General features: G+C 37.4%; 2 protein-coding genes across 2 annotated transcripts in view; one reads left to right on the top strand and one right to left on the bottom strand.

Moving 5' to 3' along the window:
• Positions 1-18,595, bottom strand: part of LOC134663571 (inosine triphosphate pyrophosphatase) — a 210,386-nt gene that overhangs the window by 100,962 nt on the left and 90,829 nt on the right. The gene's annotated exons all lie outside the window — the stretch shown is intronic.
• Positions 13,339-18,487, top strand: LOC134663479 (adult-specific cuticular protein ACP-20-like). Its single transcript, XM_063519850.1, has 3 exons — positions 13,339-13,356; positions 17,471-17,554; positions 18,059-18,487. Exons 1-3 carry the CDS (start codon positions 13,339-13,341, stop codon positions 18,485-18,487), a joined length of 531 nt encoding a protein of 176 aa, XP_063375920.1.

Genomic DNA, 18,595 nt, shown 5'->3' with positions numbered 1-18,595 from the left:
AGTTCCCTCGATTCCTCATGGAACCCATCATCAGAACTGGGTTTTGATAGAAACGGGACCAATCTGTATGCATATACATTCAATCAAAAAAAGAATTTTCAAAATCGGTCCAGTAATGACGGAGATATGGAGTAACAAACATAAAAAATAAAAAAAAAATAAAAAAAATAAAAAAAATAAAAAACATACAACCGAATTGATAACCTCCTCCTTTGGGATTTGGAAGTCGGTTAATAAATAAAAGCCTTCTCCATGTTTTTCAGTTGCCCTTATGACCAGACAGAAGCATGCGTTCAATCTGCAAGTTAGAACTTCTAAAGTAAGCAAGCCGAAATGCGATCTACATAAAGTAGGTAGAACATCTGTTTTACCAGTATTTTCATAAAACTGGCATTTTAATTGATCATTCATTTCTCCGTTTAATTTAATTCGTTCGACTCTCGTAAACAACGCCGGTAACGCAAACCGAAGAAAAATCTGCATTATTATTTTTACCAAACATTATTAATTTTATTTTAATTTATGGCAGACTGTGGCGACCGTATTCCCGCAAAAACACGGTGTATCGGCTTAAAAAGCAAGAAAACAGCTGGTCAATGCTGTTTAAAATTGCAAATTGAACGATTATGTAAACAAGCCTTTCGGAACCTTTTTTGGTGGCGTCATGACAAAATGAGTGGACGGCACTTAATTAATTATTGAAAAATATGTCAATTGCAATCAGTCTGAGGAGAATTTGAATGACACAAAGTAGCAGCTGCTGCAATGAATTGTCCGGTAAAGTTGACGAGAATTCTTGATATATCTATACATATCAGCTAGTGAAACTTTAACACTGAAATCACGCAAATTACAGGATGTTTGTATGATCCTGTACCAAACGGCTTGAGAAACTAGAACTAGACCTACTAACTATTTATTTATTTACATAAGGAGATCCAACAGCTAACTAAATGACAATGGAATCTTAAATAGATATATAGAGCCAATTACAGGAACTCGCAAATAGATATGTAGTAAAAACATATACTTAAGTAACACGCATCACACACACACACACACACTATTATACCACTAAGGGCCACTTGCGAGTTCCAGGGTGAGACAACTCTCGAAGTAGACAGTACCGTTTATAAACGGTTAACTCAAAGTTAGTTGGCTAACCTTGGAATGCGCAAGTGTCCCTAAAGATCGGTTTTCCTAGGATAGCGGTGCCGTCATATAGCGGCCGTCTCCATACTAAATGGGGATGTTTCCTCTACTTAAAATAAATTATTTCACACCGTACTCGGAATAAAGCACCAGATAATAATTAGAAAAACATAGACAGCAGTTATTTTTAAGCACTATTTCTATTTGATATATCGGATTGAAATATAAAAAGTAGGTGAGTTGACTGTGACGTCACTAAACATTCGTTTTCATATAAATTCCATATTAGCAAATCGTTTTGACAGTTCTAAAAAAGAAGCTGATTTGACTAGTAGGAATGTAGCCTATAATACGGCTAAATATGGATGTCGTAGTATTTGTATAGAGACGGCCGCTATATGACGACACCGCTATGCTAGGAAACCAGCATAAGACCGAGGCGAAATCCACAACGCAGGCTTCGTCAATATAAATAACGAAGTACTATATATATAAGTAGGTATTACTTATAACTATAAACGACGAGTATGTCCTCTTTTGGCCCAATTAGCAGTTACCAACCCGTCTACAGTAGGTACATACAGTCTATCCTCCTAAGGCCCAGCCATATAAATGAAAAATCCAAAAATTGCCATTGAAATTAGAACCTATAGTGTAGGAAATAAGAGTTGATTTTGGCATGTTGGAAAATTGAACGAAACAAAGCAAAAGCGACTCTGTTCCAATTGAATAGGATTTAAATTTCAGTGAATTGAAGAGGTACTATAGGTAGGACCTTGGGCCTTAGGAGGCTATGTATTTACACACGCAATGACCCACACTTTTTTTATCAAATATTTAACTTTTCTTTGACATTGTCTCAAAAAATGCCATTATGGGAATTGTGAGCTAGAATTCTTATCGTTATTTCTATTATTAAATCCGGAAGCATTACACTGGAACTTCCAACCAATGAATCGGCATTAAAACCCATCGGGATGACAAAGAATGATCCACACATACAACATACAACGATAATTCAGCGCGAGCTTAGCTCGTACCATAGTTTGATGTCACGTTTTGCAGCAGAAATTACATAAATGTTTCTGGTTTGAAGAGACATTAGATCTTCTTAGTAGTTTGTGGACAGTAGGTAGTAGTGACGTGCACCTGGAAAGTATCCAAAATTGCAAATTATCTTATAGCGAAAATTTATTTCGGAGATCTCGGAAACGGCTCTAACGATTTCGATGGAATTTGCTATATGAAGGTTTCCGAAGCGATAAATCGATCTAGATCTCTGGGAAAACGCGCATTTTTAAGTTTTTATTAGAGATGCACCGGATATCCGGTTACTATCCGGTATCTGGCCTATCCGGCCATTATTTAACTAACCGGCCGGATACCGGATAGTGACCTACTATCCGGCCGGATACCGCATAGTAACATTGCTTGATTTCGGAGTAAAGAAATTGGATTTAAGAAACAGACACGGTCATAATCGTACTTGTTTATTATTTTAAAACAATTTAATAATTCCATTGACTTAGAAATGAGCCCGCGAGAACGTTCACTAAGAAACAGGTCAAACCCGCAGAATGCAGGTGCGCATTCAAAAACCGGAATGTAGGTATAGTTGGCCGAATATCCGGCGGCCGGAGACCGGATATTCGGCTGATGGTCAGGCCGAATATCCGGTATCCGGCCAAACAACTATCCGTTGCATCTCTAGTTTTTATATTTTTTCCGAGCAAAGCTTGGTCTCACAGATATTATTAAATAAATATACAAGAATTGGTCGTAAAGGTTACCTATTAGATAGATAGATAATAATAGTCCATTGGTTTGTGTGACGCGCCGGAATTTTATTTTTATCCGTTTATTTATTTACGGAATTGACATTAAGAAATAAAAAGTTATAAACCGGGCAAGTGCGAGTCGGACTCGCGCACGAAGGGTTCCGTACCATAATGCAAAATAAGGCAAAAAAAACGGTCACCCATCCAAGTACTGACCCCGCCCGACGTGGCTTAACTTCGGTCAAAAATCACGTTTGTTGTATGGGAGCCCCACTTAAATCTTTATTTTATTCTGTTTTTAGTATTTGTTGTTATAGCGGCAACAGAAATACATCATCTGTGAAAATTTCAACTGTCTAGCTATCAAGGTTCGTGAGATACAGCCTGGTGACAGACGGACGGACGGACGGACGGACAGCAGAGTCTTAGTAATAGGGTCCCGTTTTACCCTTTGGGTACGGAACCCTAAAAATATTCTAAAGTCGTACAAAATATAAACAAATTGGAGCGTTCTTATAGTAACGCCGAGCCCAAAGCACAGTCGGACGCACTTCACGCCAATCGGACACGAGTTTTGGGCGCAACGGCAATTGGATTATCTTCTATTTATCCTTCATACATACATGTGTCGGTTTTACACAAAATGTATCCAATATTTATTTTTACACCATACCTTTCAGAAGTTGCCTATACTCTGTTTCTTTAGGTACTTAAATAAAAGTAAACAAATACTTAATGTGTACATTTTTGGGTAGCTATAACATTTATTCATTAACCAACCAAATACAAAACCACCTGGAATCTGTCACTGAACGACCTGACTTTAACCTACATTATTTGATCATGTAAAAGTTTTATCTATTTTGTTTGACTCTTTTTTAAATACTTAAAGATACAGACTATAATACGTACCTTAGTTTTTTGATCATATGGCATTGTATTACAACCTGAAAATAAACAACTGTTTAAATATATGTAGATTTTTTAAGGCCCGTCATCCACTTGATGGTCTCATAGATAAGGGTGATCAGGTCTTCAGGAGTTCCATTGGCATAGCGCGTGCTTTGGGGCAAACCTTGATAATGTGCTGAATTCTTTGTATTTTACATAATAGTCCTTATAGGTGATCACCGCAAAAAACTAGTAACATTCTAATTAACTTTATGCTGCGGTTAACGAGGTTGGTGACATCAATGACATCATAGACCATGACCATTTACTTTGAAGCGTTTCGTAAAAGTACTTATCCATTTTTTCTATTACGAGTACATTAATGAATGCATCCGGTCCATAGAAGGTAGGATCGCATAGAAGTGGTATACGCGTGCCTCCGTGAGGGACAAAACATACGCAAATTACGACACTGTGATTGGTCGAATTCATTTGTTGCCCACCATTCTCCATACTAATAAAAAGGTGGGGAACAAACAAAAAGTGAGACTGTGACAAGGACAAGCAATAATACCGCTTTCTCTGCTACTCCTACTGAAAGATACATAAGACTATCTCGTTCTGTCAGTTACCCCCACCACTCATGCCAGATTAGGGTTTCTGCTCGAGAATTCCCGAGGCGAGAAATCTCGAGAAATTTGTCCTAAGTCGAGACGGGAAAAAAATATTCAATGCCTCGAGAACTCGAGAAATAAATCTCTTGTGATAAGTAAAAAGATAACACGCGTATAACACATGATGTGTCTACAATGTATTTCTTTAGGTAGTTAAATAAATATGAACAATGTTTTTTTTAGGTTTTCAGGTAGGAACTTATAAAACCTTTATTACCAACCAAATAAAAAACTACCTTGATCCGTCCCCTATCCCTAGCTAGAAAGCTTTAACCGATTATCATGTTTTGAAACTTTTAAACTATCATGATTTATGACACACATGTAGTGTCTTTTTATTAAAAACGCTAAAAAAAAAATGTTACGAATTATAGGACTATGTAATAAGTTTAATAACAAATATTACAAAACTAAATTATTAATTGATAAATCAAATCATCCCAATATATTCCTATTAGCATAGCTTTATTGTTACGTTGAGTAAGTAAGTACGAGTAATTAATATTACCAGAAACCCTATGCCAGATCCAGGTATATCCTAGATTCATGATCCCGTCAAAAAAGTTTAGTATTTTATTTTATTTATTTAAGGATCACCAACGGATAATTAATACATCTACACAATTACATACTCGTATTATTCTTAGCCATTTATAGGTGACCACAGCTCACCCGCGTACACATATCAAAGAGAGTTTATAAACAACTAAAGTTATTGAGAATAAATTAACTTAAATTTACTTAAGGTAGAGGAATATAAACAAGAAAACATTCAATCGCCAGAAAAACCGTATCGATTGACACCATTATAGGTAAAAGTCATCATTTCATCAAGCTAATTGTGTAAATTCTGAAACCACCCGTCCAATAAGGTTCAACATCGCAATATTTTTGGAGTTGACTAGAGATGCACCGGATATTCGGTTACTATCCGGTATCCGGCCTATCCGGCCGTTATTTTAACATCCGGCCGGATACCAGATAGTAACTTTGCTTGATTTCCGAGTAAACAAATTGGAGTTAAGAAACAGTCACGGTCATAATCATATATATATTCGTTTATTATTTTAATACAATTTAAACATTCCACTCTGGGGCTATTCATAAATTACGTCATTTCAAATTAGGGGGGGGGTCTGGACATCGGATGACGGTAGCATGACGTAGGAGGAAACGGGGTCATTCGAAGCATGATTTTTGGAAGCGTAATTTATGGACAGCCCCTACTTGCACGCGCACTCATTTCGTACCTTGAAATGAGTCCGCCCGAACGTTCACTACGAAACAGGTCAAAACCGCACAATTCGCACCTGAAAACCGAGAAGTAAGTATAGTTCCTCCGGCCGAATAATCGGCGGCCGGATACTGAGTATTCGGCCGATGGTCAGGCCGAACATCCGGTATCCGGTAACCGGACAAATAACTATCCATTGCATCTCTAGAGTTGACCATCCCCACACCGGTATTTGCCCCGGGGCACCAATTACTGCGTCGCTTCCTTCCTGCAGCCATCAAATATGTAACGGCCTTTAGCGGAAAATAGCAAATGGCAAAAATGCCGGGTGACGGACGGCCGATGAATGAGTGATGGTTAGGCTGATCAATAGACGGTGGAATATTCAGGCGGGCTTCAATGCTAATCCTCTATTATGTGCTTTAAAATAACTGTATTAAGACAAATATTACCAATTGTTACACCGACCACGGTTAGGCTATGTAAAGCTGTAGTTTGAGCTGTAGGTAATGAGTTTACGAACACAAAAAGTATTAAAAATAGATAAAACTTTTTAGATGATTTAAGACATCATTATAATAAACGGGCTTTAAAGCCTAGTACTGTATCCAGTGTTGGCCGAAACGTTAATGCAATTGAAAATGTTGGCCATTAACCATTATAAATTGAACCTTAAACCGTAACGGACGATTACAATTTACGATTCAATTTATAATGGTTAATGGCCAACATTTTCAATTGCATTATCGTTTCGACCAATACTGACTGTATCTTTATCAGCATATAAAAACATTACACAGGTAGCCACCAAAATAATTTTCTTAAATTTATCCAAATCTTTTGGAATATCCACAGAAAAGAAGCCGATGTTCCCGATCGTTTTTGACCCAAATAATAAAAATACTAATATGTTTTTCCTTTGAAACACAAAAATTCTGTTTATTGCGAAAAACTCTAGAGTGCATAGGTATAGTAACAGTACCAGTCATGGGACATTTAAGAGGAAATTTGGAGTATTTATGATATTTCCCTTATAAATGTAAATGGTCTACCGCTTAGCGTGTTAAAAGATGAAAGTTCTATCCGTCTTTCATGTTTTTGGCATGTTGTATCAAAGATACTGCAAGGAGTTTCCACATACTTAACAAATTGAAACTATGTTTTTTTTCTCCAGTCATGAACACCAAAGTTCCAGTAATGGGCCCCCGGTAATGGACGTGGATCCAGTAATGGGCCCCCTATAATGGACATTGCTCTATTAGTATAAAATATTGAAATGGGGAATAAGTTATGGCAAAAAAATCATTTTTTGGTATAAGCTTTTATTGCTGAATGTATTTTTCTTTCCACAGCCAATTATTATTGTATTAGATCCATCGAGACAATTGCAATAGACCCAAACAAAATTAGTTAGGGTTTATTGCGATAAAGTTCCCATGGCCACCTCCTGTCTCCATCATCAGATCAGGTCCATGTTATCATAATATTGCATTATCATCCGGATTTGCATACTTAATTACATATTACACAAAATTTCAACTGAATCGGAAATCGAAAAGTGGATCAAATTCAGCTACCAAGATTTGACCTACACTCTACACTAACTAACAGGGCAAGTTAAATAAAAGTTTGGAAAAACGATATTAATTTATCCGAAGTCCGAGAATACCTACATGGTTGACATATTTCGTAACTACATTTTACTTCTGTAATGTTTAAAAACATGATATTATGGCATGGCAAGCATCATTATGTCAATTGTCCCATCATAGGAGGTATGCAGTTTTACAGCTCCTATAATGGGATTGGGCCAAATACCACTATTTTTTTACATCTGTGGAGTCACAACATTAGTGTGTTGTATACCTTATCTCATGATAAATGCAATTAACAAAACACATTCTAGTTTTCATCAAGTATTAATTAATTAAAATTTAATAAATTAACTCACCTCTCTTAGCGAAGTTGTTAAGAATTCGTAGTGGTATTTTTTTTCAGTGACATGACAACTTTTGGGTTGACGCCAATTTCTTAACAGATAACCGAATTTAATAAAAATTGAAACATAAACAGCTCTAGGACTCTTATTTATGATAAAAATATATCCAGTGTTTATAAACTACTTTTAGATACTTATTTCAGAGGAATTGTGGTTTTTTGTCCCATTACTGGTTCCACGCCCATTATAGGGTATACTACTATACTGCATAACTACTCTTACCTACACTAATCGTCAACTGTTGGCAATGTGGTTTTTTACAACTAAGTACTTTAGATAGGTATAAGTACATACTTACCTATTTTCTTACAATTGAATAGCGTTCCCAAAAATACCTGAAATAATAATTATTGAAACAACTGCGCTGCTCGTAAAGATTTCAAATTAAAATCGAAAGTCAAACCTTACGTTTTACATCTAGGTATGTATACTATAATTTGCTATAATGAAATGACATCGTATGTAGATACGGTACAGGGTAGTGATGTCTCAGCTAGGGGGCATGTATCGTTAGAGTAAGGGTCAGTCGGCCGCGTCCGAGCTACAGTGAGCAAGCTAAGTTTCACTTTAGATATATAAAGTATTTTTAACCGGCTAATGAAAAAGGGAGGGTTTTTAGTGTATCGGCCGTAGCGTCTTGTAACGTGTAGGCTTTATATACGTCTGTATTGTGAGTTAGTCTGGTTCTCATTTAAACATTTTAAGTTTATTTAAGCGCATTCAACGATAAATACTTATAGAGTTTTAGTATCCGCTGAAGCCATTTTACTGAAATAGTTTGAGGGGCGAGGAAAGATATAGCATAATTATCCATCATCGTCATCGTCTTCTCACGCAAATGAAATCGCGGGAAGAAGTTATAAGTACAGTTCATGGTATGTTAATGGTAATTGTATTATGTATGTACTTATGTAATATTTACTCTCAGAAAACACAATTTGGCATTTGGTGAAGTGGAACTCCATAAAGAATAAAGACCATTTGAAATTATGACTTCTATTTTGCGAAGCCGGTTTTTTTGTAAAACATTGTTTACTGCCTATTACAAATCACACAACACAACCGTACAGCCAAAGAAACACTGAACATTTAGCAACGCATCAAACACATCGCATTTTGCAACCGCATTATAATTCATAACAAACCTTGTTGCATCACCGTACGTTGTCTTTCAGTCGAGGCTTATTATGATACGATAATAATGTCAGCATACATCATTATGCGTGTTCTGGCCAGCCAGCCATGCTACACTGACATCTTTAAGACAACCTCCCCCTTTACCTCTTCCGAGGAATACTAATGAACATGCGAGGTTGGTCGGTGTTTTCTTTATGTAAATTGTAAATTTCTAAGTTAAATTAAATTACTACAGCCCTGGGTCTGGGCTACGCTTGGTGTTCGTTTATTTTACGTTAATTGGTTGAATAAAATTCAACCATATTGAGCGAAGAGAATGACAAATTTTACATATAAATTAGACTATAGTTGACGAACTAAACTTACTTAGTACACTAGGAATTGTAGGCGGATCAAAAACTTTTTTAGTATGAGTTAATTTAAGGGTGGTCTGGAGACCACCCTTAAAAAATGTGTAGGACTGGAGTCCTACACATTTTGCTTAATTAGAGTGAGACGCAATAACATTGGACAAGTGGAATACCACCCTTAGGTAGATACGCGTTTCCTCAAGACATCATAAAATAATGGACTTCAAAACCTAATTTTCTTTCTGGACCCTTAAAGGCAAGTTCAAACCTTCTAAGTACTTGTTAATAACCTGTGGAGAAAGCATTAGTAAATCGAATCGGTAATTATAATATTTTCCAAAGTAAACAACTTTTCCGAACGTTTTCGGACTCACGCAAATATTAAATAGTTATATAGTGCTAGACAAATAAAATGCAAAGCATAACTTAACTAGTTTTTTATTTGAAGAAACGTCACTTTTGACACTGACATCCGATCCATATCGTATCGAGATCGAATTTTTGACGTTTATTAAAATTAGAATGAGACCGTAGGGTTTTCCCGAAACTTCGTACACAATTTGCTATTTTTCAACAATAATATTTCTTACGTAACCTACCAGACGGTACCTAATACCTACCAGAAAAGCAGGAATTACCTACAATAAAATTGATAGTAAACGTTCTCAGAAATGAGTTGGCGCCCCGTTATTTGATAACTGAGCTTCCTTGTAATTTATTTAAGAAATAAACTAAAAATAGCAGCACTATCTATTGGGCGGGGACCTCCTCACATTTATGAGAGTATCTAATAGAGCTATATGAAAACACCCATCACGCTTACCCGTTACAGGTTGAGAGTTCATACATAGGATCTCTTTAAGAAAGAAAAAGTAATTATCAGATGTCCTTCAATAATTAGGACAAACGACTCTATAAAACAATTGGCATAAGACAGGATTCGAATCCACGACTCCTGGGTTAAAATCACGCCAAAACCGAACGGTTGCCTACCAAAACCCCGCCGCATCAAATTAATAAAATACCATCACTAAATTATTCCCGGTTCTAGATTAATCTAGAAGTCGGCTGTAGAGCCGCAGTCCGACGGCTCTTACATTATTACAGCATTCATTAGAGTTCGCTAATTACTCCTTGCTTTAATGAATAAGCTCTAATGAACCACTTTCTGTTAATTAAAGGCGGCAGGCGGTGGGGGGGCGCGGAGGAACTTTTCTCCGGGCTCTGATTGCAAATGTGAATTTGTGTAAGTCGCAGCCGGAGTGGAAAGAGTGTTCTGCCTGAAAAGAGGTAATGAGGCGGTCGACTATTGCTGCAACCGATATTTAAACTTTTGCTACCGTCATTTGTCAATATTAAGTTCGGGATGTTCTGGGGTTAATTAGCTTTCGAGCATATCTAATTGCTACTACCTAATTGATTTCATGGTTGGAACTGACATGATATACCTATCTTTTGTTTTCTTTATTTCTAATATCTATTAGGTTAGGTTAAGTTCGTGTTCTTCTCTCACTCGCACTGAGCGTAATTGGAGTGTAAGCGTGAGCGAGTTGAATATGCGTGCTAGAAATCTTGCATATTACGTTTTTTAAGTATGATTTGTCGCAAGTTTTAAGAAAAAATATAATCGAAGAATTCTCTCAAAAATACAATTGCGCGTATTAATGTATAATAATAAAAATAAATATATAATTGGTACGTAGGTAATATATAATGATACAGAGACCTTCATAATTCTCTGTTTATGCCCATTTCGTGTTCATCACCCTGCATAAATAAACATACCTACCTACTTACTGAGTACTTAATATGAGTATTAATATCCAGTAAGTAAAACAAGATATAATCGCACTTAGTTTTTACGCTAAAAATACAGCTTCAAACTATTCCAATTACTTCGCAATACAAGGTGAACAACTTCTAAATAGGATCTGAATATTTATAAGTTGCGATAGGAACAATTATGCATTAATTGAATCATTTTAGTGTGAGTTATTCGCATTGCGGGTTGTGTGTAGAAATTGATTACTTCATTATCTTATGATTATTTATTGATTGTTCGATGGTTTTAATATGTATGGGATGTACTTAGAACCTTACTGAGCACCCATTTAAGGCGATAACTGAGTGACAACACTTTAATTTGAATTTGAATTTAACTTACAATGTAGTCCCAATGATATCGCTTTTTGAGAATATAGACCGCCTGTTTTTTTATACCAAGAGCAAGCTATCCACAGCAATAAATCTTGTCTTTCAGGGATCTAAAGAACCTGGCCCGGAACCGCGAAAACTGGCGCATACTCCACCGACAAGAGTCATGCTCTTTAATTATGACGATTATTTGTGATGTTTTTATTTTATATTTTTTGTTATCTTTAAAAATAAAAATACAAAAATAGTTCATAGGTACCTACTAATTGGTGAATAAAAATATTTACCTAGACCGGGCCGTGTCCGGGCCGGAGCTTCCTACGCTTACTTTTCTATGACAGATGACAGGTGATCAGTGTGATCACGTGATGCTTTCCATAGAAAATGAAACTCCGGCCCGGACACGGCCCGGTCTAACGTGAGTGATTCTTAGGGTAGACCACCGAATTTTCTCGAGCGAAGGATGTCCGGGTCCGGGCCGAGGCGTTTAACACTTCGTTTTCTATTGAAAGTATCGCGTGTGATCACTGATCATCCATACATCATAGAAAACGATGTATCGGACGCCTCGACCCAGGCCCGAACTGTTCTAGCGTAAGCCTCCTTCAGCTTCGCGTAGAGTTGGATATCATAAGTAGTTTATCATCACGGAATATATACACGGAATAATTTGTACAGTCCTTTTTTTAGCATAAGAAATAAGGTAAACAATCTTGATGTGTCTTTTAATTGAAAAACACATTTAAAAAATAAGTTACGGCAAATACGTAACAATTATGAATCTAATACGATCATTTATATTATTCTGCTTTCATAAGTAATAGTATTTGATTTTTAAAAGGCGTTTTAAGATTAAAAACATGTTAAGATCGCTTACCTTTTTGCAAGTTCTATCTACCTAATGCTAAAAAGAACGAACTATAGGTAAACTAATTTACTCCTAAATACTTCCTTTACAATGGTCTTGCAAACATAATTATGCAAATATAAATGACTGTACCTACAACTGTTTTTACGGAAACCCGTTTCTATGACGATTACTTGCAGGAAATTACAGTTGCCTTAAAAAAACATGTTTAGTTTCCCGCCGCACTACCGTCTGTGGAGACTACAGGCGACTCTCTAAAGTAAACAAAGTTGTATATCTTTGCTCCGTTTCCACTCGTACTTATGCGTAACAGTCGTAGTTAGAAGCGTAGACAGGTAGCCTACTCACCTGTGTTTACTTTGTGAATTGATACTACCTATACTGAACCATTTTACATAATTACCACGTAACGTTTTTTCTATTTTTTGGGGGTCCTAAATGCTTGTGTGCATAAGGACTTAGAGACCACACTCATCAATGTAGGCAGCAATGGTAGATTTCAATTCAACCATTCTGCACAACTGGTTAGGTTTTACTGATATATATAAACTGACTGATTCATACATTGCTGAAAATAACAAAAAGCCGTGTCAAACGCCACTAACCTAGTTAATCACATAAGTAGGCACCTATTTAATACAATGTTCCAGTTACATCATTAAAATAGTGTTTTTCATTTTGTGGATCGCGACACGCGATTAGGGGGTCCGAAGGCCCTACAGGGGGCTCGCAAGCCGACGTAAAAAGAAAAAAAAATCAACACAATGGAAATAGCTAAGAGCAAGGGGGTGGCGAAAAATGATTCATGCCAAAGGGGGTCGCCGGAAGTGTTCTCATGTCAAGGTTGCCGCGTATCATGAAAAGTTTGAAAATACTGATTATAAAAATCTGATGAAACAACGGATCGCATTTGACTAAGGCGCACGTTACGAAAACGTTCCCGCGCATCTATTGGAATAGTCAATAAGCGTGAACATCCGAAGGGTAACGTATTGGCTATTGGCTCATGCTGCAGTATATAAGCGAATTGGTTTACCGACAGGACATCATACTGCAATAGCTGCTTGAGGAACAATTCAGTGAACCCTTGGAAATATCAACATGCTTCACTACGTTACGGTGAGTTATTCTGTGCATGTATTGTATAGGTACAGGGCCCTGCAACACGCGCATATAATAGAGATATTTGTTTAAACTAAAGAAACGGTATAAAAATATATGGTTGCCGTATGGTCCAAAACTAAATGATATCTTCGGGTGTGACTTTTATTTGGATGTTGCAATTCTACTACCGAAATAATATTTTCATAAATTGAATGGGGAATGCTCCGTAGCCCCTCGACTCAGTGTACCTGCGACACAGCAACGCAAACCATGGCACATCTACTGGCGTGCCTCGCATGCCCATATCACTGCTCGGAGCTAGATCTGAGGGACGCGACAGCCAGGGCTGTCAACACCGCTGCCTACTGGGCATCCATCGTATAAAAAATGGAACCTCGACACGAAAAGAAGAATAAATTGAAGATAAAACTCTAACAACATCAAAAAGGATAATTGCTATCGATACTAAATTACGTTTTAAACTTATGGTCATAGTTGTAATATCTAGTGGACAATAGATGAGTGATTTTACGTACCTCAGTAAAGTACCTACTTAGTTAAAATATATGTAGTTTACTTCCGTTACAAGACCCTATCCGGTTAATTCTTGCACTGGTGCAGTCGGCACTCTTATTATCGGACTTTTGATGTTCTTTCTTAAATCGCAGAAGATATTTCTTTCAGTTTTGTATTTAAAATTACTTTGGGCGTCCAGTTTTATGATAAAACTTCATTGCTATGGAGATAAAGCATTAAACTGAGCTGAAACCAGCTACTTCCATTAGTTGTTCCTGAATAACATCATCCTAGACGTAATTATTACGCTGAGGCAATAAAAAAAACTTCCTAAAACACTAACCTACTGCCAGTGGCGGATTTCCCATAAGGCACAGTAGGCCCGGGCCTAGGGCGGCAAGATATTAGGGGCGGCAAATTGTGACAAAAAATTCGCTGATGATAACAAAAAATAACTCAAAATTAGACCAGGCAACAAATTCTCAAAAAAGTACCTATAGAGGGAAATGCTTGCAACACATTTTTTGACTTTGTACCTTTTTTTATTTGAACTATCTAGGAGGTGAACATATCAAAAGTCCCCGGCCGTAGCCCTTGAGCCAGGGGAAGAGAGAGGTCTCCGAAACTGCCGGACCAATTAAGTTGAAATTTGGCACACATACTTATGTAAGTTTGTGACCCAAAGATGGACGTGTAACGTAAATAATAGTACATTGTGCAACATGGGGCGTAAGTTGAATATTGCAAACGAGAGTAAGTTAAATCGCGACGGCTTGCCGGAGCGATTTATAGGCTCGAGTTTGCAATATTATTACGCCCCGAGATACACACAATGTTTTTCCTCACACTTGCGATACAAAAAATAAGTTTAAAGACATAAAACTGTTAATTATGGCACTAGAAACTTCATAACTCCCTAGGGAAAACGAATTTTCTATAACTCCCGCTACGCCTTCGTGCAATTCCACATTTACTGAGCGAGTGTGATGAAAATGAATTTTAAATATGGCCTCAATATTTTGGGGGGTACCTAAATGAGAAAATTTAAAAATAAAGTTTTTCAAACTATATCGTGTTACATATCAATTCAAAGAGCTCATTGTAAGAATCTCAGATTTTTTTTTTATAATTTTAGGATAAATAGTTTAACAGTTATTCAAGAAAATAGTTTTTAATGTTTTTGTAGGTACATGAAAGTCAATGTTATTGGTAAAACTGTCACTTAAAATGAATAAGTATTTGCTTATTTTTTTCATAAAACCTATGTTCCTATGATCATGTTACAAGGACGTATAGTTTCTAAGATATAATAAGCGAAAAACCGAAAAATGTGACCTTCAAACCAAACCCCCCAACTTTTGATATGTTCACCTCCTAACGAGTCCAAAAAAGTTACTAAGTAAAAAATGTGTCCCAAGCATTTCCCTCTATAATATATCTTTCCGTTGTCAGATCTAAATGTAGTCAATATGATGGGTGCTGATTAGGGTTGCCAGATGGTCGGGATTTGGCTGGATTCTCCCGATTTTTATCACGTGTTCCCGATTCCCGACGAAGTAAAAATTGTCCCGAAAAACAGCTTCACGTTATAAAACAATAATTTCATGTTCCGAACTGTCGTCGAGCGAGCGAACGACCGGCGTCGAGCGCGTAGCTAACGATTACCAATAATGTAAAATATCGTTGTTTTTAACCCTTTGACCGCCGTTGTCCGGTATAGAAGACAACGATAGAACGATACGCTGGCGCCGTCGTCTTGTATACAAGACACAAATTCAACCACTGAGTTAATGGGAAAATAATAACAATTGCAATTTCATTTACACTCGTGTTCATATTTAAGGTCTTTGTTTTTTCATTTATTTGCTTTTTAAGCCGCTATATAAATCCCTTCTTTTATAATAAGGCATTTAAAAAAATTGCTCCAATTTTCAACATTTTTCATGTTCCTCGTCGCCGTTGTCTTGTATAAAAGACAGCTAGGGATGGGAATGTTAACTCGATATGGGAATTTTTAAAGTAAATATAAAGTCAGAAATATGTTTTTATCTAAATATTTGAACACTTGTTAATCGCCAATTTTTTTCAACGAGTAGTAGGTATAACTACTTACGAGTACTAGAATACGTAGAACGAGAGTCAGATAGGCATAACTATATTTAAAGTTCAGGCAGCTTCTTTAGTTCTATAAACTAGAGTCAGACAAGTAAATTTGCCCTTGTAGATTGTGGACTATTTAATTGCAGAAGAGATAAATAAAAATAATAATTGATGTTCTTTTATAGCTTAGTGGGAAGGGATACACCGCAGCGACCGCTTCGCACAAGAGTGGTACAGGGACATACCTGTTTATCAGACTTTAGTTTTTTGTTATAACATTGAAGTTAATGTGTAATTTTTTTATAACAAGTCGTTGAACGTTTTTTTGATAAGAGTTTACCTATATTAATGTAAACCAAACTGAAATTTAATTATAGATTCTAATTCCGGAATAATATCTTCACTCATTAAAAATTCAACCCACGTGTAATTTTCACTAAAACAGTTCCGGTATATTGACTTTATCGACACATGATGCGCAGCTTTAACGTTACGCCAATAAAGTTTACGTACCGACAAGCGCTTACGCCGTTGACCTAGAGACTATTATTACTTGATCCGCGCGGAAACAGTCCTTGTCGATCTGCACTGCGGGCAGTCCATGCGCGCCGTTGTCTTGTATAAAAGACTTCTCGTACAGCCTAGTGCGGCGATATCACGTCTTGAATCGACATTGTTTAGTGGTTGTTTTTTATGTTAAATCCCTATATTTTAAACATTTTCGGGTGTAAAACATATGTTTAATTTTGGCAATTTGGAATTAAATTAAAACAGGATAAGGACAAAGCTAAATTAAAAAGATTTTTACCATAAATTGTAAATATCGATATCACTATTTGCAATCCCTAAACTTTTTATTAGTTGTTTACTTAAAATTTGCTCTGGCGTGTGAGTGAGCGTCTTTGCGGACTAGGTCCGGCGGCCAAAAGGTTAATACAATTACTTTAATTTGTAAGTATTTTTTTCCCGACTCAAGTCCCAAAATCCCGAAAAATTGATATTTTTTCCCGATAATAGCGCCTTTCGATCTGGCAACCCTAGTGCTGATGCTGAGAAAGGGGCGGCTACAAGGCTTGGGGCCTAGGGCGGCAAAGACTGCAAATCCGCCACTGCCTACTGCATAATTACAAGTTACAAGCCAGTCAATTTTTTTGCTCTTAAATAGGAGTCAAATAAAAATCATTTATTTAGGCAACTAAGGCCCATAGATACATACTCTACAGAGTCTACAGACTAACATAGCATAACATAGGTACGTAACTATACCTACAATATATAAATATGTTAAAAACAATAGGTAGGTAAACAATAATTTTGGCGATAGTTTTCTGCTGCGTCTACTGTTTTGATGCTTTCGGCGGCGTTATTCATTAAACCACTGGTTAATTATAGGCTTTGAGAAACGACGACACGACGCCTAATCTACACTGACCACAACCATATTACCTAGGTCCGGCGTCTAACTTCCGGCAGATTCTTGTGTCTATGACTAATTGCCTACATTTTGTTGTAGATTGTTTGCCTGCTGGGAGCCGCCCACAGCGCTCCGTCCGGCGGTATTTTCAGCCAAGGCATCGGCGTTGAAGTCGGCAGCGTGGTAAGATAACTGGTTCAGTCTTTGTTTCTACTTCAGATTAGATTAGTGTTGTGAATAACGCTCATTTCGAGGTTCTTAAAGAATCGAACCCTTAAGACTCTTGAGGTTTAACGCCTCAAAGGAGGCAAAGACGATTTCTTACATCCATACGCGTAAAATAAATAAATACAATTCTCAAATATAGTCGAAAGTCTTCAAGACTTACGAGTCTTGAGGGCTACGAGTCTTTCAGCCTAAAAATAAGCGTTATTCAGAACACTGGTTTAGGTACATTGTTTAATTTCAGTTTTGTTTTTATTTTTCGACGTATACGAAGTTTCGTACAATTGTGTTAAATTATTTGAGGGCGATATAACGACTTCTCAAAAGCACTTCAGCTGTGGTTGTAACGTTTGTTGCAATGATAACCGAATGTGACTAAGTGTCTTATCCACAGCCAAGTGTAGAAAGGCTTATCCAAGCACAATCTTCCTTATAACATCCTTACATGGTGTTTTTTTCTAGTCGAACCCGTCCTACGGCTTTAACTACGCCGTCAGCGACCCTCTGACCGGCGACAATAAAGCTCAGTCCGAGCAGCGCGCAGGCGGCGTCGTCAAAGGCTCCTACTCGCTATCCGAACCCGACGGTACCATCCGCGTGGTCGACTACACCGCCGACCCTGTCTCCGGTTTCAACGCTGTTGTTAAGCGCATCGGACCCGCTGCACACCCCGCGCAATTCGCCATTGCCCCGGCACCGGTAGCCGTCGCCCCTGTTGTCAGCAAGGCCATCATTGAACCTATCAACATCGCCCCCATCGGACTTAAAGGCGGTCTCGATCTCGAACTAGCCGGACTCGGACTTGGCGGCCTCGGACTCAAAGGCGGCCTCGGCCTTGAGCTCGCGGGACTCGGATTAGGAGGACTAGACGCCGGCCTTTGGAAACACTAGTTGTATAATACTGTGTTTTCGCCTATGAATTGACTGTGAAATTCAAATGTGAAAACAAGTGTCTCAAGTCTCAATACTCAGCAGCATGATCAGGATTTAAATAAAATT

This window comes from Cydia fagiglandana, chromosome 4 (genome assembly GCF_963556715.1).
Source record: "Cydia fagiglandana chromosome 4, ilCydFagi1.1, whole genome shotgun sequence".
Taxonomy (NCBI): domain Eukaryota; kingdom Metazoa; phylum Arthropoda; class Insecta; order Lepidoptera; family Tortricidae; genus Cydia; species Cydia fagiglandana.
This window is presented reverse-complemented; position numbering and strand designations above follow the sequence as displayed.